The sequence below is a fragment of the Falco punctatus genome (assembly GCF_963210335.1).
Source record: "Falco punctatus genome assembly, chromosome: 13".
In the NCBI taxonomy this organism is placed as follows: Eukaryota; Metazoa; Chordata; class Aves; order Falconiformes; family Falconidae; genus Falco; species Falco punctatus.
In genome coordinates, this window is record NC_137593.1 from 24,404,600 (window position 1) to 24,429,831 (window position 25,232).

At 41.5% G+C, this 25,232-nt stretch overlaps 1 protein-coding gene across 2 annotated transcripts in view; it reads right to left on the reverse strand.

Moving 5' to 3' along the window:
• The window catches only part of LOC308072599 (uncharacterized protein), a 108,070-nt gene that overhangs the window by 8,263 nt on the left and 74,575 nt on the right, over positions 1–25,232 (reverse strand). Inside the window, exons 3-5 of one of the 2 annotated variants that reach the window (XM_080409687.1) lie at positions 18,355–18,432; positions 16,537–16,569; positions 3,460–3,558 (exon numbers count right to left, since the gene is read on the reverse strand). In XM_080409687.1, the coding sequence (XP_080265813.1) occupies positions 3,460–3,558; positions 16,537–16,569; positions 18,355–18,432 (210 nt within the window). Of the gene's footprint in view, positions 1–800; positions 18,433–25,232 lie in introns of those variants that run through there. The other variant, XR_013931717.1, reaches the window with a different exon arrangement.

Here is a 25,232-nt window from a genome sequence, read left to right on the forward strand (position 1 = left end):
GAAGTCCCAAGTACAACTCCTATTTATGGCAATTCACATAATATGCATTTTGAGCTATCTTTGTCCCGTGGTTGTTGATTTGCATCTGAGCAAGGCGAAAGAATAAAAATAATTGTATCTTGGACACCCCATTAACAGTGTGGAATGACAGCACTCTTCAGTTTGTCTCTTATTTACAGGTCTTCCTGTTTCTCTTCTCCCCATGCAGACATATACAGAAAAGAAAATTAATTGGAGAATCTGTATTAATCCTTAGCTGCAATGTTATCTTGACTTTTTGAGGGTTAAATGCAGATTTACTCCTCCACATCCATCTAAATAACGTTCACTCTCTAGTCTTCTGTCTCTTCATTAAAACTTACTTTGTCAGTTCTTTTAGAAATTTGTCTTAGCAACTTGCCAATACATTTTTCAACTGTGGTATAAATTCAGCTGACTTTTAGTAGGAATAGTATCTAGTTAAAGGCTACAGAGGCAAACCTAGAGCCAAAACCAGCATAACATCTTAACTAATTGGCTGCTTTGTTAATGCATAACCAGATTCCCTAGCTCCAATGATTTTGTCAGTACACCATGCTCACTATATAATGTTATAAATCCATCCCCGACTGCTTCATTCTCACTATTTGACATTCCAAGTACCACTCCTCCCACCCATCTGTCTGACACACAAAATGCCAAATGCCTTTCCTTATTTGGGTCTTTGAAAAATTGATGCAGAAAGAGGTGCAAGGTGGTTCTTGCTGAAGTCCTCCATAGACCCCTGGGCAACTGTACTGGAGGAGTAAAATCTTTGGAGCTTGCCTTAGAGTCCAACAAGCAACACTAATTTCAGTTCAGTGGGATCAGTGCTCTGTTAGGTCTGGAAATTTTTCTGGGAGGAAACAGAGTTGGAAAAAAGAACTAGATACAAAACCAAAGGTGGTGTGGACCATCTCTGTGATTAGGCAACTTAGTATCTCCTCTTAGAGTGTTTCAGGATAGAAACATGCCTCTGACTCTTAAGGGTATGTTTATGGTTAGTTTGTATAAGCAACCCTAAGGAAATAAGATGCTGATAGACCTACTCAATCTGATACTGCCTTCAGACAAGGGTCATTGCAAGAATTTATCTCTCTGAATACCACAGGAATTACTTGGCTCCTAGAAAAGCTACATGAAACTCTTTCATCAGAAGTTTGTCCAAAAAAAAGTGAGTCCAGAAGAAAATTTTGTGAGTACTGTATGAACTTGTTTTATTTCATTCATTCAAAGAATGTAAAAAATAGTATCACTTTCTAACTTTGAAACACGCTTTTATATATGCTGTTTGATTATAGATTGGATACGTTTTGTTCCAGTGCTTTTAGGTTCCTTGGAAAACAAAACCAAAAATGTTGTAGCTATCAGAAATTAAATTAAAAATGAAATAGCTTTACTCAACAAATCGTCAGTGGGCAGGCCAGTATGAATAGCTGTTTTCACAGCTCTTGTTCAAGTAATAAGTGGTCAATTACTCCTGATCTTAGCTCCAGTGGCTCATTAGCAACTGGTTCAAGTGGATCAGAAATGGCACATTGAGCCAATCCTTAAATCATCCGTAGCTTTATTGCTAGCTTCATATCATGATAAAATGAAGTAAGACAAAAATTATCTTACATTGATGGTTGCGTTCTGCTACTCTGCATAAAAAATGGTGAAAGATCGGTTTTTGAAGATGCTGTGTAACTAACCTGGAAATACAAATGTGGTCTGGTAGGGTGAGGTTCTACATTTTTAATTTTGCATTGATTCTGTTTGTCAGTGCAAGTACTATTTAAGCAAGAAACTGTTCCTCTAGGGCCTTCAAGTTAATACACTTATTGTAGCCTCCTTATCCTGTTAAAATGAAGAGAATGGGATTGCTCTGGGTTGAACAGCTGCTTGAAGTCAATCTCTGCGTCCACTGTTATGGGAAACAATATTAGTGAAGGGAAGCAGAAGGCAGCATATCAAAATGATATCCTCAGAGCATTTTCTACAGATGTCTCAAAGGTTCATGGGGTATTATGAAGCACAGAAGACATCTGGTCACATTTTTATAATCTCATCAGTGTATACAGGAAAATCTTCTCTCTGTTTACCTCTACTTGTCAAGAGCCATGGAAAGGCTTATGTATTTTTTTATTTGCTTATTTATGTTATTGCTATGTGAACATAATCACTGATTCTTAACTATCCAAATCAGCTTAATGCGTTTTAAGTCACCAGCTTCTCTCACTGTAACATCTGACTCTCTCTTGCTTATTTATAGCTCTTCATTTAATCACTTCGTAAAGTAGGAGATTTGGGGATATTTTTATACTGTGTTATGGGCCATGTTGTCTTTCATCTGCAAGTGCTGTGAAATCACTCTTTCCTACTCAAGAGTACTATTGTACTTTCGCTCAGTGTTAATGACACTTCAGTTTGGTCTGTGGAAATGCTTTACTTCTCCCCTGAAAGGAGAATACTAAATTGACTCATTCTGCAGGCATCGCTGCAGTTCCAAAAATCTCAGCATGTTGAACTGTTCCTGGTGCCCTGCTCCTACAGGTTAACGTGGTCTGCCCAGCCAGGTTCACCAGTTACTGTGGAATCCCAGTTAGACCAAGAACATGTTGCAGAGCCTAATTTTGATGAACCAACACAGCAGGCTTTATTTACTGTGATTTGTCATCTTGACCTAGTTTGATGTGGCCATTTCTTTCCTAAGAAGTAATTAAAGCAGAAACATAGAAAAATATTCTGACTTTTGTTTTGCCCGGAGGACAACATATTCTACACTGTTGCGACATTAAATTATATTTCTTGATCCAAGGCTTTTCATTTAAATTGCCAACATACTGGACAGTTTATTTCATTCACATGATCATATTTCTGAAGACCGCATAAGCCATGCTATTATCCATGAGGAGTGGTTTTGTTGCCTGCTTTTTGTTGCCTATTTTGCCAGAGGTCTGGATGAAGTGTCTTCATTTATGCTGCATAACTAGTTGAATCTATGGGGTTTTGTTTTTTTTTTTCAGTCTTTCCTTCCAGATTTGGACCAATCCTAGACCTGTATGCAATATGCAGTCTCTGTACTTTTCCATCTCTGCCAAGAAAATAAGCTATTCCTTTGGAGATTGTTTTTGAAGAAGGTCCCAGTGTTGCAAGTCAGTTCTCACTAACCCTATTTACTGTAATCTGCGGGGGTTTGTCTACGCAGGGACCAATTTTCTTGCTACCTAAACTCTGCATGTACAAAAGAAGATAAGTAATAGTTGTACCGTTACATTAAAATGTTGGATCTGCCTCACACTTTTCCAATTCCTAGGTTGTACCCAAATTGCTCTCCCTTCCTACCCCAAACTCTGGATAGGCAGAATTTCCAATGCATTGTATACTACCTAAAGAAACAGAGGAACTGGATCTACTCGTGGAGGTCACTTCTTTTTGTAGGAGGCGCTGTATCATTACCTCCATCTGCTGATGGCGTCTCAGTGGTGATGCACTGATTTCAGGGGTTTTCCCCAGCCTGGCCTGTGGGATGCTTCCAGGTGTTCTGTCCCATTTTCCCTGTAGGAGAGAGCAAGCTCAGCTTGAGCATTCAGTGCTGCAGGAACAGCCAGGAACCTGCCACAGCTCAGTAAAAAGCCTCAAGCTGATGGTGCCCCAATAAAGGCATGAGAGTGGACACAGTAGCTAACATCTGCAAGATCCTGCCAGATGTAACTCTGCCTTGTGTCTCTCTTCAGCAGCAGCTAAACCTCTGGATCAGGCAGCTGCAGCCTACCTGGCCTGGGACTCTGCACTACTCTCCTGGGCAACAGCCTATTTCTTGGGGGGGGATACTAGAGGATAGTGGCAACTTGCATAAAGATCTTGGAGAACAGGCTGCTTCTGCAAGAGGTAGATGGGGGTGGCTTGTTTGCTTGGGGAGTGAGGACAGGCACTAATTGGGTGAGCGGAGTTGAACAGTTGCTTGCAGAAGGAGGGATGTTTGGCCACATGGCTCATGAGAAAAGCAGGAAGGCAATAAGTGGTGAAAGGGTAAGAAGTCACCAGAACTCAAGGTTTAGGGCCACTGGCTTATTACTATGCTCTGTCTGCTTTTACCCAGTGAAGTGAGAGCATAGCCCTCCCACTTGTGCTCCTCCATTGGCCCCTAATTCTGCCTGTAGATCATGGACTAAAGAAGGCGACTCTGCTGTGCCTGAAGTCTGGGATAACAGCTATGGAAAAGCAGGTTGATGCTGACATGTGTTGCTGTGCAGTGGGAACAAGGATGCTGTTCAAACCTTGTGGTGTTTAAATCGTGGTCAAACCTGATTGCATCTGGCATCAAAGCAGCAGCATTAAAATGGCTGTAGTGTGTCTTCTGAGTTGTATGAATCACTAGCAAAAAATCTTGTTGTATCATCTGAGGTAGAGAATTACTGAGTTAGCTTGAGAAACCACTGAGGTGAACTGAAAAACTGGAGGGAGAAAAGAAATCAAGCTTAAGTAACATTCACCTCAGTGTTGTACTGGGGTTTAGTCTCACAAGAGCTTGCAACTTTAATTCTAGGTGGTTCTTTGAAAATGCTTGGTTTAGCATCTTGAAAAGTAAAAAAAATTGTTCGGTATTTCTAGGTCGGATATACCTGTTGTGCCTTGAGTAATGCAAGATCTAAGGTGAAGCTGAGTTTATAGACAATAGTTTTTGCAATCCACTCACACAAAGGCTAAGATAAAACAACAGCCAAATGACCCAGCTTTTCTCTCAGTAGTGAGCAAGGCACCTTGTGTTTAAATAAGAACTACACTACCCCAGAAATCTCTGACCTCCTCCCCAGGGCACTGGCTCTGTAGAGGGCCCTGCAGCACAGCCACATAATTTAGATGGTGTTAGAGATGGGGCCAGAGCAGGTGGTGTGCTCTGATAAAGCAAAGTTCCTAACCATCCAGTGGTGATCAGCTCATGCTATCCATAGTGAGGAGAACAGTTTGTGCCGTGTCTCCACAGGTGATGAAGGCACCATCTGCAAAGTATTTTGTTACTAAATGAGAAATAATGATCTGTTTTATCTCCAAAAATGGTGGGATTTGGGGTGGGTTTTTTGGTTGGGGTTTTTTTTGGCTTCTCTTTATCTATGCCTTTACTTTTGTTGCAAAGATATAGTGACCTAGTTTTGTGCCCTACGGGGATAGGTGTCTGTTCCTGGAAGGAGGTACACTGGAGCCAGCCCAAGCAGAGCTATTGATATTAGGCTTATGCTGTATGTGTGTTTTGTCTCAAGGGTTTTCATGTCAGTACTGGAAAACCATGTTATGCTGGAGGGATGCCATCTGCAACTCCCAAAAGAGCAACTAATGAATGTGCCAGTTCGTTCCTGAAATGGTGCAGGAGCGCCCGTCCCACCTGTGTAAACAGAGCCTGTGCTCCTACCAAACAAAGGTCTCTGGTAGCATGCAACTCTGACTGGGGAAAACAGGCCTTTTCACCTGCTCGGACAGCGAACGGACCTGGCATAGGAGGACTTTTGAGGAATGTGTTGGTTTCCAGGTTCTAGGTGCTTTATTTTTCCAAGGTTAACACACCCTCACAACTCACCCGAGTTACATATTTGTCAGTATGCGATGGCGATAAATTTCCCTTCCTAGTTTACCTGCAGCAAGAATAGCACTGCATTGACATGAGGTGTGAAATCGTATTGGAGGTGCTTTTATTAACACTCACCATAGAACTAAATTATATTTTTCCAGGACTTCAAATGGAGCAATTTTAATCTGGTTCTGATTTGATAAAACAGTCTGTTTTCCATTCCTTGAAACAGGTTTTTCCAACCTTGCTCCCTGCTTAGCCAACAGTGTGAACTTAGTGCTAGTAGGGAGCCTGTCCTGAAAAAGCAGAAGAGAGCAGGAAATCCAGTACTTCACTGAAAAGATGAAGAGATAGCATCTCTATCATGTTTTTAAGAAAGCTGAGAATTGCATCCTTGCAAGCAGTGACCTACAGGTGAATTTGCTTAGTTGTGGGACCAGTGTCAGTCCTGGCCTACACTTGCTGGAGGACAGCTAGGTGTCGGATACTTTTGGTTCCTTAATGGAGTGCTTCCCATGGAGCTTGATGATTTCATGCATGGCACAAGTGTGAGAGATTCCCATACCACTCCTAGCTAAAAAGTTTCACAGACGTCACATTGGGAATAGAGCTATGCTTTGTTCCCCCTGTGCTGTTCAGTCATCCGATGTGTTTTTCTGGTTGAAGTGTTTTTAAGAGCCGTTGAGGGATTCTGTGGCCATGTTATGTAAAAGAGCTTTAAAGAGCAATCTGTTTCTCTCACTTAAACTTCCCTCCAACCCACACACACAGGTGCTGATTTTGTGACCATAGTGATTCCCCTTTAGAAAGGGTTATTCAGTGATGCAGTTAAAACACAGGCAATACGTTTTAAAGCTCTCTGGGGTAGTGCCTAGCCTTTGTCGATCCCCTTTTCTCATTATCTCCTATGTGTTCATTTTGTTCCTCCTGTCTAATTCACACGTGGTGTTGCAGTGTATTTGGGGTCGAGGTGTGACTCCAGGTTTCCAAGCACTGCATGCTAGAGGCAAGTACTGATCTGATGTCACCCTTAGCAAAAGTGTGTATGTTGGCTCTGTGCCCTGGTCATGTTTTTGCTGTGCTTGGCTTGTTGTTATGAGTGCTGCCCCTGCAGTTTCAGTGGGATCTGGTGGTGGTCTCTTTCCAGCCCTGTGTGTTGTGCAGACTTGCCATATACTGTGAAGAAGGTGGTGTCTTCCCACATGAGATGTCTGCATTTCAGTGGCTTGTGGAGTTGGTGGACTTTCCCTGTGGAAAAAGGGAGGCACCATCAGGGCTGAGTGGCCCTGTGGTGAATTGGTTGATGCATGCGTAAGGATGGCATAATTCAATGGCCACAACTGGGGAGCTGTGGTGATTTTGTATGTGCATGTGTGTGTGGGAAGAATGCGATGACATATCTAAGGCATCACTTCCAGGAAAATGTGGCTACAGGATGACTTTTCATTTGGTTGGATATGCTGGTTGTAGGCAGCATATGTGAAAATTTTGCATTTTTTTTCCTCTGTTATTACTGGCATACAAACAGGGGAAGTCAGTATAAGAATGCCTGGGTGCCTGTAATTCCTGCTACCTGATTTAATTCCTTCTTTACTTCTAGTGAGGAAACACTTTCCTGCTTTATAAAATACCATCTAATGCATATATTTAAGCAGTGACTAGGTGGTTCTCTGCAGTCTCTCATGTGATGTGCCACATCAATTTACTGGTCTAGCTTTCTGTCTAGCCCAACACAAACTGTTTGGTTCGTAGGTAGTTTAAGCAGTAAAGTGTGGTAAAATCCTTATCTTGACTCTTGTTTCTGTGCCTAGCTTCTGGCAAGGGACTTTGGGATCTTGTCCCTCCACAGTGTCCCACCCCGGTTAATAGGAAGGTTTCTGATATGAATACAAAACCTGCAGACTTAAGATTCGCGTTCTGGAGGACACCTCTCTGACCTCTCTGAACTAAAGGTGATTGTATCTCAACGGAAAGTGAACATCTGGTTTCTTGCTGCCTTGTTGGTGCTGGGGGACTCAAGGACTCACACAGTTCAAATGCAGGCGCTGGTGTTGGCTGTTGAGAGCTTTGGGACATTCAGTACTTAACTGGAGAAGGCCTTGAGCAACCAGGTGCTTTGACTGGGGAGCTGGATAAGATGAACCCCTAAACTATTCTGTGAGGTCCAGACTGGGTCTAGAAAGCAGGATCCTGCTGAGTGAGGGAAGTTACGCCTGGATCGGGTATTGGCAGATGGGGGATTAAAAAGCAGAGGCCGTTGGATAGGGCGGTCTACCAAACTGGTCTGCTCCCCAAGGGTCCAGCTAGCAGGGAAGGACACCCACTGCAAAGAGCATAATTCTGATTCTGCAGCTCCCGTGGTGAGAGCTAAGGATGCTGTACTGCCACTGGTGGCTGTGCTTTAATCCATTGCCACCGTCTCTGCTCAGATGCTGGCAAAATCTACTATACTGCTGACCTGTAGCAGTGGATGTTTCATGACCTTTTTTTCATTGGATGTAATTGCTAGTTCCATCCTACGTTTTTAGAAATCATTCTAGTGTTACTAAGACAGCGATCCCACCACTTAAAAATGACGAAGGCTTGTCTAGCCATCATTAGGTTTGAAAACATCACTGCTCAGTTCAGTAACCAGTCGTGATTCTGGGAGGACATTGCACCTTCCCAGGGTGCAGTGATGTATAAAACTGAAAGAGAGCAAAGTTCATCATCATTTTAGTAATTCTGTTAGTGAACTTCATCAGCCTGTGAAGGTGTTTTCTGCTGTTAATCATTAGGTCATTAACCTTAACAGTACTACTTAGTGTGCAGTCTGCCTGAGCAAAATCTGTCAGTGTATCTCTACCTCTAAACTCAGCAGAACTTCACAACTTGCTGACATTTAGTGAGGAGACATTGTATTTTGAAGATCAGGTAGAAAGTGTGTAAAAGTGATTGTGAGTGTAGGAGTACTGGGTCTCTTGTGGTGAGCATAATCCTTTTAATACTCAGCTCTTCTGCAGCCATGAGATTCATTCATTTAATCTGAAGCATCTTGAGGGAAATGAATGCAGGCAAGTTCAGATCAATTATCACACCAAAAAAAGAAAAAGCCTGCATTTCTCTGGGCAATCTGTGTGCACTGTAATGTCAAGCTGTGCATAAGAATATGTTACCACAAAGGAAGGTAGTATGCTCTAATTAGCAGTCACAAAAATGAAATACCAAGGTGTTATTTCAGTGATTAAGAGCCAGACATGTACAGATTGCAACACACGAATGTTACATAGCTGCGGTGCACTCTCGAAGAGGTGCTTTTTCACAGGAGGATATTGCATACTATTAGGCACTCATTACATGTGATTGTACTTTTGTGTGTGTGTGTGTGTAGGTTTCATATACATTAAGCTTGAAAGGGCTTTAAATGCAGTGCTATTTCTGTAGGTGTATATCACAAGTACAGTTCAATGGGAACTTTCCAAGAATGCTTTTTCCCCCTAGGAGAGGGAGTTTGTTGGAAAATGTCAGTAATGTCAAAACCAAAATGTTTGAGGAAACCTGGCTGTTTGACAACCTATTGCTGACATACTTGTGAGTTTCTAATAGAGAGCTGTCTGGTTTCTCGCTGCCTTGTTGATGCTGGGGAGCTGAAGGACTCAGGGTTCAAGCACTGTGTGTGGGCTGTTGAGGGGTGTGGGACCGCAGGCCTTCTGGGCTCTGATATAGAGCCTAGAAATGGGAAGCTCTGGGCCCCTCAGCTTCAGTGTGAGATGGCTTTCTCTAGTCTCCTTGGCAGAGAGCCTCAAAGGCCCTTGTTCAAGGTTTTGTCCTTCTCCTCTATGTAGGGACACACTGACAACTTTCAAGGACTTTTGTGAAGTCCCTCAGAGTAAGAAAACATGCAGAAAATCCGCTAGGGCTGGGAGCAATCAACCGTTCTTTTTCATTCAAAAAAAAAAAAAACAAAAAACAACCCAACAAACCCAACTGTTTTGGCTTCTCTAGGCTTCCCCCCCCCCCCCCCCCTTAGTTCTGGATATTTCTAAATTTCTTCTTGTTCTAATTCAGAACAAAGCCTTTCACAAAATATCAGAATTCCCATAGGAAAGAAATCCTGAGTTTTTGCAGTCTATGTACAATGTCTTTGGGTTTGGTCCCTATGGGGATGGTGCTTGCAAAGGAGATAATAAGGCTTCAGAAGGCCACTAACTGGGCCTTTGCTTTTTAACAACCATTTCTGGATCCACTGGTGCGATGAATTAGAAACATCAGTGTCCCTGCTTTTACTTAACTCTCTCACAGAGCAGACTGAAGCGGTCATTATAACTGCATCCTGTTAGCATTTTGTATGTATTCCTTGATGCATGTGCTAGCCTCATTTGACTTCGTTATTCCATCATAGGGATGTCTCATCTTCCTCTTGATTATTTTTTTTATTAAACTATTTCTAGAATTAGAGTTCATACAGAAAAAAAATAAAACGCAGAGCAGACGCTAAATCCTTTCATCGTATTAGACCCTGTCTAGCTGATTTCCCATTGCCTGCCAGGTCTAGTACTTAATGGTTTTAAATGTTGTTCTGGGCTCTGCTGGCAGCAAACCTTTAGCTAAGGCTACAACATGTAAAGGCACTGGGTAGGATCTCTTCTACAACGAAACTGAGTTGTCTTCTCCGTCTCTGCAAGGTATTTGCTCTCTGTTTTGCCTGGTTTGCGTATCTGGACTGCGTCATTTGTGCTGGATTCACAGTATTCTTTGTCACAGGAATGGCTGCTAAACAGAGCTGACAATTGGGAAGGAGGAGCAGAGAGGAAACTGCCCGGGCCACTTTAATTACTCATTGCCTCACTAAATTTTAAAATTTGAAAACCAAACAGATTTCTCAATATTTATTATCAAGGCCAACAGTATCAGTTTTCCAAACTACATATACTTTGTGCAACAGAACGTGCTAATGTTTTGAAATATTACTGCCTGCCTGCTTTTACTTGGCTGGTAATACTAAGAGGTAAATAGATAAAACATAGGTTGTATTCACTAAGGGGAACTGTTTATGGCAGTTGATGATATTGTGTATGAGGTGTCTGAAATTACTAATGATTACAATTTGTCCACTTTGAAGTCTTACCTGATAAACTGTTTCAAGGGCTGCTAAGCTGTGTAATACAGATGAAAAGGCAGTGCCACAGAGCCAAAATTCATTCCTCACATATTCATTTAGACTCTAGCTGAAGTTTGTAGTGCTGAAAAATAAGGTTCTCCTTACGTAAAGACTTTTGAGTTGAAGACTGTGGAAGCATCCTTCTGTCTTAGACCTCTGCAAAAATGAATGAAACTGTTAGGTCAAATCCATTTGGCTCCTACCCCTTTTTGGGGACCACAGCAAAACATGGGTTTGCACAGGGAGAGTCCTAGCATGGCATCTCTTCAGCAGTGCTGGCCTTTCCAGGGAAGTGTTGGAGGAGAGTTTCTGTCTGGTGGGCAAGTTCTTGACATAAGCAAGAAGGAAAAGCTACCCTGATTCTTGCTGGGTGTAATGACCAGTGTAACTAGGGAAAGATTGCTTGGTTTGATCTTTTACATGAGGCAGGAGGAGGTGGCACTGAGGAACGTCAGCTTTCAAATAAGCTGGGGCCATCTAGTGCATCAGAGTCATCTAACACGTTTATTAACCTTCTGATAGGTTTGGAACAGACACACACATGAAAACCAGCGTACGATCTGTGCTCAGCAAAGGGAAGAACACTAAAATAGATGCTGATAAGCTCTGCTAATAGCTCTAAAGCATCAGTGTCAAACATACTCAGCTGAGTGTAACAGGTTCCAAAATATGAACCCCCTGGAAGTCAGGTAGTAAGCACCGTTCATTTCTGACAGGCTTGCAAAATCCTTCTGCCCTGGAGAAAATGAGAAGGCTGCCAGCACAGTAGTTTCTTGGGAGACTTCTGCTGCTGCCATCCACTTCTCCAGAGGCTAAACTTTCATCTAAATGGAACAACTAACTTTTCAGCCCATGCAAAGAAGCCCTTCTGAGCATGTCTTGGCAACTGCTCAACAGCATACAAACAGGTTTCTAAGTGTGCCGCAGTTCAGCAACAAAATTAGTAGAAAGGTTTTGGTAGCCACTTGTGCAGGTTTATTTTGAAGAAGCACTCTACAGAGGCAACCATAGAAAGTCAGAAATTTGTTTGGGTTGGTTTTTTTCTCTCTCTCCTTGAAAGCACACATGGGGTTTTCCTGCACCCTTAGCAGCTGGACCTAGAAGGTTTGGTGTTGCCAGCCCAGTCCCTTTCTAGGCTGCTTCTCTGGACTTGGGAGGGATCTACCTTTCCAGGAACAGGCCAAATGACCCTGTCGTTTTGCTGTGCTAAATAAGCAGGGAAGTGGGGAGTATCTGCTTACTAAGTGCAGGCTCCAGAACAGATTTAGGAAAACTGACAAGTTTGGGAGCAAAGTACTCTCTGACAGAAGGTGTGCTCTTCAGTTCAAGAATGGTTAGAGGCTGTGCAAGGGCGGATGTGTGACCCCCACCTCTCCCCGAGAAAACTGGGGAATCATTTCTAATTACTGTGAATAAATCTCCACTCCGTCTGTTGTAATGATTCATTGAGCACATGGAGCTGAGAGAATACTCTGGCATTAGGAAAATGTCATATGTAGACAAAACATGTTTATTGTGTGTTAGGAGTAGAAAAGAAGTAAAATAAGAAAAATACTGCAGTTGTCAAAAAGAAATTGTGTGATCACATGCTGCAACACCTGTTTGTAACCGTAGCTTACTGGCTGCTTTTATACCCCCTTTATACTTTCCTCTTCCTGCTTTGCAGATTTTGCTGGTAAAGAGAAACATGCATTGCTCTGTAAGTCCTTAAAAACACAAACATTTTTTTCCAGGTAGCATATGGCTTTTCACATCTTTCTTCACAGAATGACTATCAATCATGGCACTTCTTCCTACGTAACTGTGTGTCCACAACCCTCCATCCCTCTTCTGTTCACAGTTACTTTCTGTGCTAAAATACCAGACTTTCATTTATACTCTTGCTAACCATTCTGCCCACCAGTAGGAGGATTATAATAAATTATCATTTTTAAACCTGGTATGGGTGTGTTTGACTTTGTCATTCACAACAGGCATCAGAGGGGGACGAAATGAAGCATTAGCGGTGCTGTTTTTCTCTACTCTGCAAACCCTGCGAAGCATTGGGAGCAATGGGAGTGAGCTCTTGCCAGGTGTGGATTGTTTAACTAGAACAAGTGCATTATGTCATGGAACAAAAGATCTTAATATACAAGGTACTTAATTTTCTTCCATCTCAAACCCAGGAGGTGGGTGTTTGCCCTGTGGTTATTTCTGTTTGTCTTCTGTGTTTGTTGTGGGGGCTTAACAAATGATTCAGCACTGTCTGTGAGAGAAGAAGGCTTTTTAATAAGCACACTTCCTAAGGCAATATCCTTTGTTAGCATCTCAGGATTCAGCATGACAGAAGGCTGTATTTCCTAGGTGCTGTCTGTAGGGCTGGTACCGCTCTTCTGCACTTGGCAGTGGTGCTGAGAGCGAGGTGCCCTCCTGCAGGCCTTGCCACTCAGCGCTGCTCGCTCACCGCCGCTCCCAGAGGCCCAGCCTTGTGAGCCTTTGAGCTGCAATACTGAATGTGTCTAGGTCTTCAATATTTCTCTTTCCAGACAAATGATTTGGTCAGAAGAGTAATCTATAAGGAGATCGTAATGTAACACCACTCTTTTGGTCCAGCTGTCCATCCTGCTTTTAACTCTGTGCAGAGTACACTGGTACAGGCTATGAGCAGGCAGTTTCTCCAGGAGAATGCTGTGGAAGATAGTGTCAAATGCTTTACTAAGGTCCAGGTAGATAACAACCACAGACTTTCCTTCATCCACTAGGTGGGCATCTTATCGTAGGAGGAGATCAGGTTCATCAAGTTGTTTTAACATTTTTATTAACAGCATGTGTAGGTGAGAGCACACATATAGAATTGATGCAAAATTTAAAAGATCAAAATAGAGTTCCCTTGGTTTTTCCTGTATAAAGACTGAACTAACAAAGTGAGCAGAACTTCCACAGTGCACAAGGCAAGCCTGTAGTGTTAGGGACTAATAATAATAGTTTCTTATATACTGTTGAAGCTCTGAAAAAGAAAAAGGGAGAAGCAAGGCATAAATATTGATCAGAAGATGACTGTCACTGTAAGCGAGATGAATGTGAACCTAAAATGTCAGGCAATATTTTTCCACTGGAGATAGGGCTGTGCACAAGGTCCTGAGTTAACGTCATCTTAAACAGTGTGAGTAAGTCTAGCCATCTGTGTTCAGAAAGGATTAATTCACACTGGAAAAGGTAGAGAAAAAGGCTACCAGGAAAGTAGGGGAGTTGGAAAACCTGTCTTATGAGTGGAGACTAAGCAGACTTGGCTGGTTTACTTTGGCAAAATAATTCTTCTCCAAGTATATGCTGTGGGGAAACGTCAGAGTCTGGGTGCAGAACCAGTTCTGTAAAAACAAATAAGCAGGATCTGATGACTGACATCTAGAACTTAGAAGAAAAATCTGGAAGTAGTAGCAGTGTAGGCATAGTAATACCTAAAACTAAATGAGAGAAAGCCTGATTAGTTTGTGAAAAGATTTTGTAATGGGGTCAGATGCTGTAGCCCATACTTCCAACCTTGATATTATTAAAGGCCAAAGGAAGCTCATGGGATTTATTTTTAAATGATTTGAAACTACTGAATTGTCAGGTAGTCTTGTAAGCCCTTAGGTTCATGAGAAGTCTTTGAAATAAAGTTCTGTACTTTGGAGTGAAGTCAGAATTGATTTTAATCAGATTGCTTTTGGCTGTCACCAAAGACCTGCATGCTCGGATCTTAATCTAAAATTCTGTTGCGCTGGGATTAATAGCCGGATCATCTTCTAAAGTCAGTTGGTATAATTCCTCTGATTTCAGTGGAGTTATGCTGATTTCTGACAGCCCGGTAGTTTAAAGTAATGGGAATTAATGAATTTTATATTAAGTCAAAGAAAAGAATATAGCTAGGGTTCCCTGTGCTATCTAAAGGATTATAGCAAAGAGTACAAATTTATTAAAAAAAAAAAAAAGTACCTCTCAACCTGTCATTATAGAACTTTATGATATATACAGACCACTTGAAAACCTTTAGAAGTCTGGGACTTTAAGTTGTCTTGTTCTGGGAGACTATTGGCAAGAATTACAGCAGCAGAAGAGTCTAGAAAAGAAAGCAATAAACAGGGTGGGGAAGGGACAGACCACATAGATCACATCTCACTTCTTACTTGTGATTATACATACCCTATGTTCATAAAAAAATAAAAAAAAAGCTTTGGGAAATAGGTAATCTTTAGTATAATAGTCCATTATCCATAATGCAGACTTTTCAAATACAAGGTCTTCAGTTTTGAAGATCATCATGGATTTGGACAGAACTTTCAAATCTTCAAAAAGCCTTCTGGAAGAATAAACGCAGGAGAATCTGGTCTGAACGAAAGTGTCCAGGTTTAACATGAAACCAGAATCTCACAAAATCACAGAATCATGGAGGTTGGATGGGACCTCTATAGAATAGAAGAGGTTGTTCAAAACAATGCCTTTTGGGGTCTTCAGTATTTTAGAGGATGGAGATTCCATAACATCTATAAGCAACTTCTTCCAGGATTTCACCATCCTCACAGTAAAAGAAGGGTTCAGGGGCGGGAGGAGATGTAGGGATGTCTCATGTTTAATGGAGTTTCATGTATTTAGTTTGTGTCCATTACTGCTTGCCCTTTCACTGGCACTTCTATCAGGTGTTTATACACACCCCTGAGCCTTCTCTTCTCCAGAATGAACGATCCCATTTCTTTCATCCTTTCCTTACAAGGGAGATGTTCCTGTCCCTTAATCACCTATGTGGCCTTTCCCTGGACTTTCTCCTTCCCACGGACTGAGGTGAGGCTGACTGGCCTGTAGATTGCTGGATGCTCTTCCTTACTCTTCTTGAAGATAAGAGGAAGATTTTCTTTCTTCCAGTCCTCAGAAAATTCCCCTGATCATTATGACCTTTCAAAGATAATTGAGAGTGGCGTCACAATGACATTGGCCAGCTCCCTCAGTGCTTGAGAGTGCATCAGGTCCCATGGACTTGTATGTATCCTGTTTGTTTAAGTAGTTCCTAGCCAGCTTTCCCACTACTGAGCAAAAATCTCCATTTTAACAGTAAAAAAATCAAGGGAAGCACCAAGTAAGCTGTTGTCCTTGCAGCAAGCTGACCTCACAGCTGTCCTTCTCTGTAACTGTGCTGAATGATTGTTGGTGTTTGTTACACAGCAGTAGGCAGGCAGCCATAGTGCTCTTGCACAAGGAAATTTCCCAGTACAAACAAGAATCATATATTTTTTACTGCCCATACATTCACCAGTATTCTTTCATGGGTAACTCCACAGCAAGACGTTAGCTATGTTTGAAAAATTAAAAAGGAACTTCTCAGTTGAGATATAAATGTGATGAATAAGGTAACAGAACAACATGAAAGCATAACACTAAATGGATTATTTTATCACATGCTCTTTTATCATTTTAAACGTCTATATGTAGTCAACATGCTGTCTGCCATAATCACCAACTAAATTTTCCATCAATCAACCATGCATGTTTTTCCTTCAGGAGAGTCTTTCGATGCCACTTAATATTTTCTAATATCTTTCATTATTTTAATCTCCATTATATCTGGAGATGAAATCCAGTACTCTTAAAGGCTGCCTGTTGTAGGCAAACCTTTGGGAATACTAGCTGCAGCCTTGCAGCTCGCCAGACTCCGACCTGGCAAGGCTTTTTTTCCTCTGCAACTTCTGCTTCTTTCTAAATCATGTTTCAGTGCTGAGGTTTCTGCATGCCTGCTCTGTTTTTCCATTGTTTGATTCAGCATATGTATTTTTTTGGATCGATATTTGAAACAGCCCTGTCAGACTGCTGACTTACATACCTTGTAACAGCCATGGATGGTAGGCCAGAGTGTCTGAAAAGGAAAATAAATAGATAAACTTCCACAGGTTTGCGAGAGTGATTCTTGGTATGATTCACCACTTGTTTTAACCGTGAATTCTGACTCACTGTGTAGTGTAGCAGGGAAAAGTAATGTTAAATAGCAAAAAGTCTGTAACAGTCATGCCTAGGGCCTTATATGGTGAATCACTGAATCTGGAGTTCCCCCATACCACAGTGAGACCAACAGATGATTATTTTTGGAAGCCCTAGGCCCCAGTAGGTCAGTATCTGCTACTTATTTTCTCCCCTGACTTTTATGGATAGGGGTTTCGGTACGGCCAGGCTGCTTGAAGCTGTGAACCAGTGGGTGGTCAAGGCATCTTTTGCAATGGCTTTTGAGTGGGTGTGGGGATGCCTGCTATAGCAAGGAGGTAATTTTGGGGCTGCTGTATAAAACCCAGGACTGCTGAAACACAAGGTTCTCCTTTAGCTTCTGCCATGCACCTTTTGTCCTCTCAGGCCATCAGGCAGGCTTTGTCCCATAGGCAAACAAAAATGAACAGTGTGACCCAGTTTGCTAGTAATAACAGGGGATAAAAGTGAAAAAATAAGGAAGAAAACACTCTACCTCCATCTTAAGTGTTAGTGCCTTTCTGTTAGGTACAGGAATGCATACATGGCAAGGATTATTTTGGAGAAAATGATGTACAATTTGTTGTGTCAGTGTGTCTCAGCATCCTATAAAGATAATGCACACAATAAATTTAATTTATCTTCAATGAGAGAAATCCCTTGCTGGCTGTCCAAATCAGTTTCTGACTTTAAGGCTTCATATCCTGATGTTTTTGTCTCATCTAGATGCTGGTTTACTGTTCTTCTTCAGTGTCTTAGTTGTGCAAGCTCTTTATGTACTTCGATCTTGCAGTAACCTTCCTGTATTACCCAGTATCAGAAAACCCGAGCAGACACCACTGCCCTGATTTTTGGATGAGTGACCACTTTGTACCACTCCTGTTGGCATTGCCAGAGCATTTCATGGCATGCCTTTGGGTACTGCTCAGACCTCTCCTGTGATCAGCAGTGTCTTTTTGTGTTTATTTCTCTTGCACCTTCTGGTTTGTAGCTCACTGCTCTACCAGCATAAGCCTGCAGGGTAACTTTAGGTTTCTGCTACTCTGGTGGAAAAAAATGGATACAAATTAATTGTCACTGACACTTGCCCCAGAGTCTGTAGTCTTCGGTTTTACTGCTTAGGATGTATTCATTACCTTGACTTTTCTTTCATTCGTATTTCCATAGACTCTTGGTCTACGTGATTCCAGAGGTAATGCAACTGACTTATACTAACTAAACAATCACTAGTTTTGAGATGTTTCCAATATTGTAATAACCAGTTTGTCAGCTGTATTCATTGTAATGTAATCCTGCAAGCAAATACTAAGCAGCTTGGTGGTTTGACCACAGTAACAATTAGCTCTGATGTGACTTTCTGCTATAGGCGGTCACTTCATTAAGTATTTATGAAACTGAAATGCTTCTGTTAATAAAACACAACTGTAGATTCTCAGGGAAAGATTGGTGTGTAAGTGCTTTGCTTCCTATATGATTTAATGTATTCACTGACTGGTAATGTCTTTGACATAAAGAATAAAACAAGGGAAAAATAAGAAATGATAGAAGCAGCAGTTTTGAGCTCAGTGATGCCTCTTAGGAGAAGAACAAGCAATAATTGCCAGTCCAGTATTTCAACCTGTGCCCAGTCAGATGCGATGCCATAAGCTAACAGCACCTGTGACTTTGGCAGCTGGACACATACCAGTTTTGTGAATCCAGCTGCAGCCTGGTCTTGTGCTCTTCTGTGAGGAAGGCCATTCAGCAGCCACCGGCAAGCGTCCTGTATTCAAAAAAACATGCATCTCTCAGTACAGCCTGGTCCTGAAAAGTCACAGACTTTAATGGGCAAGGCCCAGAATATTCCCATTAGAATTCAAGTAGTTACATACTGGTGGCAATGAGTGCATGTAGCAAACCAAATTACCTTTGGATTAATACTGAGATGTTGGGGTCACTTCATGCCTAGTATTGAGTGTTTAACAAGTGGGTTTTTTCATATGAACATAAGCAATAGAAGGGACCTAAAGACTCAGACTATCAGCAGACCCCACACTATGATGAGGTATGGCAGTCGGGGGGGTGAGAGCAGCCAAGAGGCACAAGTCACAGCCGATGCTTTTAAATAGAGACCAGTGCAGAAGGAGAAATAGAGTCATGGAGTAAGTAGTTCACAAAAAACTGGGACCTTCCCTGGTGGAAGAAGTTCCCTATTTCCCTGGACTAATTAAAAGCGCGGCTGCCTAACCTGGAGGAAGGGAGAATGTGTTTTTCTTTCTTCAAAGGCCAAGTTTCTCTGTGTCAATTTTTTGAATAGAGTCTGGCTGTGAGCCTGCGGTGGCTACGGCAGTCAGTGCTTAGGCTGTCAGGAAACAAAACTAGTTTATACAAAACCACAACGGCATGAGCTAGTTCTAACTAAAATGAGCTCAAACAAAGCAATAGTATACTCCAACAGCTTCCACCTTCCTGCTGCTAAAATATAAAAGATAAAGCAGATGACTCTGTAGATGTATGATCTACATACTGAGCCTTGAATCGGGTAGGGATGCCTGTGCTGAACTTCATGCACTCAATAGGCCCTTTGACTTAAGTGTGACTACTGCACAACTACATGCTTGTCTAGCTGGGGACTGTAATCTGTAGAAGTGTTTGTCCTTCACCTGGATGGGAGAAGGGCCAGGCAACACTTTAGTCTTCATACCCAATGGCAGTGTAGCCACACCGCCAGGAAGAAACAAGGAGGAGAGAAAAAAAAACCCAACAAACCCAAAACTAACAACCCAACTGGTTACAGCAGTAAAACAACAGTAAAACACCAGGTGGCTAGGTTTATGCTTGTATGAAGATCATAGAGCTGAACATGGACTAGCAAGAAATGCTTCACAGGGCAGTATGTCACAGTTTAGTTAGGATCATTTCAGTTACCTGATATAGTTACAAATATTTCCTTAAGGGAAAGAGCAGTACCCAAGAAAGAAGAAAAATTTATTCAATTTTTGGTACTCAGTGTGATTTGATAAATATTTCCAACATGTCTTGAAACACTAAAGCTATAAAAAGTACTGAATGCAAAGCAGAGGTCTTTAAAGTCATTAAAAATTCTTCTTCCAAAAAGAAGCAAGTAAATGAAATGAGAATTCAACCTGCATTGCATTTTTTCTTTTTTGCTTTAGGTAAATACAGCCAGAAGTTCAGCTCTCTGTTTGCAAACACTGCATAATAAACATAAATGTACTGGTGTTAAGAATAATAATGCGATGCTAATGATTCTGAAAAGCAAGAAGGGAATAAAAGAACTATCTGAAGGAAAGGGACAGGTAATTAGGCAAAGCAGGAAGATGAAAAGGTAGATAAGTACCTAATAAAATTACACAGTAAAGGTGATTAAGAATAAAGGAACAGAAACTGTACCTTATATACTAGAACAGGAAAATATGGGAAGTGCTGTCAAGGATGAGCCATGAAAGATGAACCTAAACTGTAAGTGTTAAGTATCTGAAATTTATCTATCCCCCAGTTCATTTGATCAGGCAATCCACTGTTTTCAAAATAACTGGGATGAGACTTTGCATTATAACCAAGAACATTGACCACAAGGAAAACAGAGCAAGTATGAAAGATTTGCTTTCCATAGCTGGTGAAGAGCCCTTTGCTGTGCTGGCAAGTCTCCAGCTCTCATGGCTCCTCCCTCCCTCCTACTTTTTGCATTATGGCCTCACAGAAGCTCCACTATCTGCTGTTCACCAATACTCAGCTTTAATTCTTCACTAGTGTCCTGTTTCCTGCAATGCAGTTAGCCAAGAATGTTTCCATCTCCTCCTGGATGGAATCCTGGTAAATGGAAATTTAAGGGATGCTACCTAGATCAACACATCTAGGCTAAAAATATAAGGCTTTTGCATACGTGTGAGAGAGGATGGATCTCAAGCTGACAATTGCAAGGAATGAACAGTCCCAATGGATCAGCGCAGGGGAAGGAAGGTTCCTAACAGGCAGTGACCAGTAGATTACACAATCATAATTTTAAGTGAATGTTTGCTTCTACTTCCCTCTGATTTTCCCCACTTTTCCCATTGCCTTTGGTGGAATGACCTTATTTCTGTTTCCCAGGCCTATAACTGGAAGAGTACAGACAACTACAGGTTTTACAGAGTTTTTAACAGAAAAAGAATGATGTTGACATTGTATGTGAGGAAGAGAAAGTACAGAGTACTCAAACCTTAAAAAAAAAAAAGCTATTAATTCATTTTATTAGTAACCATAAAATCAAATATTCTAGAAGTTTAATTTTAATGCTTTTTTGTGGTCAGCAATAAAAATTGGATTACTTTCCATTTGCAAGTAGTGAGATCGGGACACTACAATTTGTGATAATATGTCTGCTGAGAATGAACTCCCTTGTAATCAGTTGCTACAGAGAAGTTGCTGAGGAGCAACAGTTTTAGTATTGCCAATGAATGCCTCTGATTGAAGGAAGTTTTAATCAGAAGTTACATCTTGAAAGGAACAGTAAAACTGCCGAAGTTCAGCTTTTCCCTGGCTCAGCTGCCTGGAGTGGTGACGGGAAGTTCTGACTGCTCCGGTGTATTGCTGTTGTGTGCAGTTACAGGGATTGCCAGATTTTTCCTCCCGAGGAAGGAGAGCAACATCCAGATGTTCTCAGATACACAGAGGTGCAGAGAGCATACAAAACATGAAGCAGAGCTGTACAGTGGCACTGTTTGTTTCATGTGAAAAAGTCTCCTTTTTGCTACTGCTAATGACAGTGGTCTATCTTTTCTCAAGCTTGATTCCCTGGCCAACGGTCTGCTATACATGCCTTCCAGTATTTTGGCAGTAAAATGATCCTGACCAGCCACTTTTTTACGTAATAAGCACCTTTGAGTATCCTGTACACCCCGATAAGGAACAGTTAAATAGCCATACACACTCAAATGAAGGGGTTCCCTCAAAAAGTAAAAAGATTAGGTCTCACGGAAGTCATCAGTTGCTTTGGAAGATGCATGCCACAGTGCATTGGTTTCCCACCTGTTAAGTGGTTAAGGGCACTGTGGTATTTACTTAATATTTGTAGAGGGTAAAGTGGTCAATGTTTTGAAACTATGTGTTTCTCTTCACAGCTGAATGAGTACTTTCCCTTCTGACAATGCAAACTTGACTGTTGTCTGTGATTAACGTCAAGGATACTTTGTGTGTTTTAATACTACTTCATTTTAGCTCAACCAACCAACTGTTACTATTATTACTTTAACATTTCTAACCAAATGTCACCTGTACTCCTTAAGCATGTCATGGTAATAAAAATTTAGTTGATTTAGTGATTAACTTAGTTGATTTAATTATCTTGGGTAAATAATATTATATGCTAATGTAAGGTAATTTATTTCTTTTTAATCTCTCAAAACGCTATATGCTGCAGTCAGATTCTTTAAATATTTACTGAAGCATTTAGATGTAATAAATCTGATAGAATTATTCTGGAGTCACATGATGCTAGCACCAGCAAAAGTTCCTTCTCTAAGCATTTATAGAAAAGATGGGAAAAGGTTCCTACTATGCTATAGATGCAGGGGAAATTATTTCTAAGGCATTCACAGGCTCTTGTTCATACTCACAGTAATTCATGGGCTGAAGCTGCCTTTGTAGTTGACAAGCTAGGGAAGCAGTCCCTGCTGCAGCTGGCCTCCCTTCTTCCTACCAGCATTCCCACAGCTCCCCTTGGGCAGAGGGGAAAGCGGGAGCAAGAGAAGCTGGCTTGGGCAAGGGAAAAGGGGTTGGTGATGCAGTGGTGGTAGTGGGAAGAGGTCACAGGGTGCAGTGGGACAAAGTGTGATGAGGATTTCCTTTGGGAGAGTCATGTTTGAAGTCAGAGCAGAAGCTCAGCTTCGGTTTTGGCTCTGCTGCTCTGCTGACTATCCTGATTTCTGCAGACATGACAGAACAGTGTACGTCTCCAACCAAGTACTATATATTTGAGTCTTACAGCATCTTGGTGCATTTTATTCCTGTTAACATTTATAAAGAAAATGAAATATTTACTGCTTTAATACATGCAGGCCTTAGGAGTCTCGTAAAAAATCTCTATTGATTCAGTTCTTTACTAAACTATTATATAAACCTGCTGTAAAGATCCATAACATTTCTAATTACAAGGAAGCTTGTATAAGTCTGTGTCTGCCTTTTGTGGCATTTTGAATATAGTCATTGCAAACTGCACAGGCATTTTGTTATGCAGAGTTGTGCGTTTCTCGGACTGAGGTAGGCAGTGTGTTATAATTGGCTTCAGTTCCAGCTTAAGCCCCTACTTTGCACAAAATTATGGTAGACACTGCACAAGGTCTGAACATGAAGAGTGAGCTGCCGAGGGGTGCAGCAGCTGCTGTGTGAGGAGCTGTTCTAAAATTCAGACTGTTTCCAGTAGGCTTGTATGAGCATCAAGCCTGTTTAAAATGACTGTCCAGCTTTGTGGGTTGAAACTTTAAAAATTTGACTCTACATCCACAAATAGTTCATAGAACAGTTTCAGAGTTACTAGGTGATATACATATTTTGTAAGGGCAGTATTCTCAGAAGCAGCAAAAATCGTATGAATGCATTTAGTGGCTCAGGTCAGTAGCAAGTTTGAAAATATGTAGATGTTTGAAGTGTCCCTTTTCTCAAAAAATAGTCAAATATATTAAAAACATTTAGATGCCCTACTGTCTCCATAATGATGAAGTATGTGCTACCCTTTTTTCTTTATTTCTTTTTTTTTTTAATGCTGAGATGTCTGTATTCTTCATACTGGAAAAAGAATATATGATCTACTCTCTACCATAAGTATTGAGTAACAGGTTAAGCTAACTCAACAGAGAGTAGTCAGATTGCGATTAGTACTAGTGTATGTCTAAATTCTAAATTAAGTATATAGCCAAACATTTCATCATCTTTATAGAAATTATAAATGCAAGAAAAAGGGGGGGAAATAATGATAAAATTTCTTACAATTCATAAAATTATTTGAAAGTAGGACTGCAGATGAGATCCATTAAAGACAAGACATAATGTTCTCCCACAGATGAATAGAAGATTACCCAAAGGCAATAGTTACATTACTAAACTCTTCAGACATTTTCAAGGTTTGCCAAATGCAGGAAAACCCCCAAACTGGAGAATATCAGCAGGATGTGAGACATCCTTAACTGCTGACTAAGTACTGATATGAACAATACTTATAGTGCAGTAACACTATCCTTACAATACAATCTTTTAAGCTGTTTATGGTCTGTGCCGTAAGACTGACAACTGACATTGTGACCATTGGACACCACCTTCTTACACTAGCAAAACATCTTCTGTAATTTGGACTCCTGACACCCAGGATTCATCGGCAGGTGAGATCTGAGACTGGTCAGCCAGTTCAGTAATGGTGTTCACACAAACTGTACCACACTTGGCTGTTAGGGCTGGCTGAACATCCTGCTGCTAAAGATAATTCATTTTCAGGCATGAGCTCTGAGAAATGTGCAACATGCGATAAAAGAAGTTAAAAAATACTCTGTAATCTGCTACTTTTGAGGCAAAAGGGAATTTTTTAACTTATATTAAGCGGTCATTCCCAGAAACTAAGCTGTGACAGCTGTAAGGCCATGTGCATTGCTTACAGCTTTAGCACTATAACGACGGTTTATTGATATTTATATCACATTTTAAAGCATCAAGGTTCTTCACATTATTTACAATATATATCTACCTCTGCAGCTCCATTCAATCATTTTCAGATATAACAGGATGCACTGTGAAAACAAAACCTGGTTTCACATATGCAGGGAGGGAAATTAGACTTGTGGTTGCCTATTTTGGGGCCTAACAGCCAATTCACAGTAGCAGATCTTTATAGCTACCGTATATCCCATTATGCTTGGATGTGGTATATTTTTAATTTCTTCAGAGCCAAGCTGGGCAGATTTTGGGCAAGTGTAGCCTGTGTTCAAGTTTTGAAAATATTTGCCAGAAGCAGAAGACAGAATGACCTTCTGCACGCAGAGTCCTGGGAAGACATGAGCTTGGCTGGCTGGGGTGGGAGGTTACAGCATGGCAGTAAGTGCTGGTGAGAAGCCGGAGCTCAGATGGGGGGACAGCAGGGGCCACAAAATCAGTAGTCATGTCAGCGTAAGTAGAACAGCTTGGACGCCAGCAGGGCTTGTGGCCCTGAGGTAGGGAGTGGGAAGTCTGGCTGGGTATAGACGGAGCTGTAAAGAGTGAAGAAATTAAGGTGAAGAGGCATTGTGGTAGGTACAAAGCCAGATGGGAAGGTGTTTGGGAGAGAGGGGAGTGGGAGATGTTGGCTCAGGTGTGGGGGATGTGGGAGGCTTTAGGGTAGACAACTGAAAGTCTTCAGAAGTACTGACAAAGAGGATGGAGGTGGACTTGGGCTGGAGTAGGTATGGGGCAAGAGCTTGAGGAACAGGAGTTCTGCACTGGGAGGGTGGAGGAACTTCAGAGCTTTGGAAATGATGTCCCAGTGTGAAAGGTCTGAGTGCTGTGGGTCGTAAAGCACTGTAGGACCCGGGGGGGTGTAGGTATCACAGACTCTCTCCA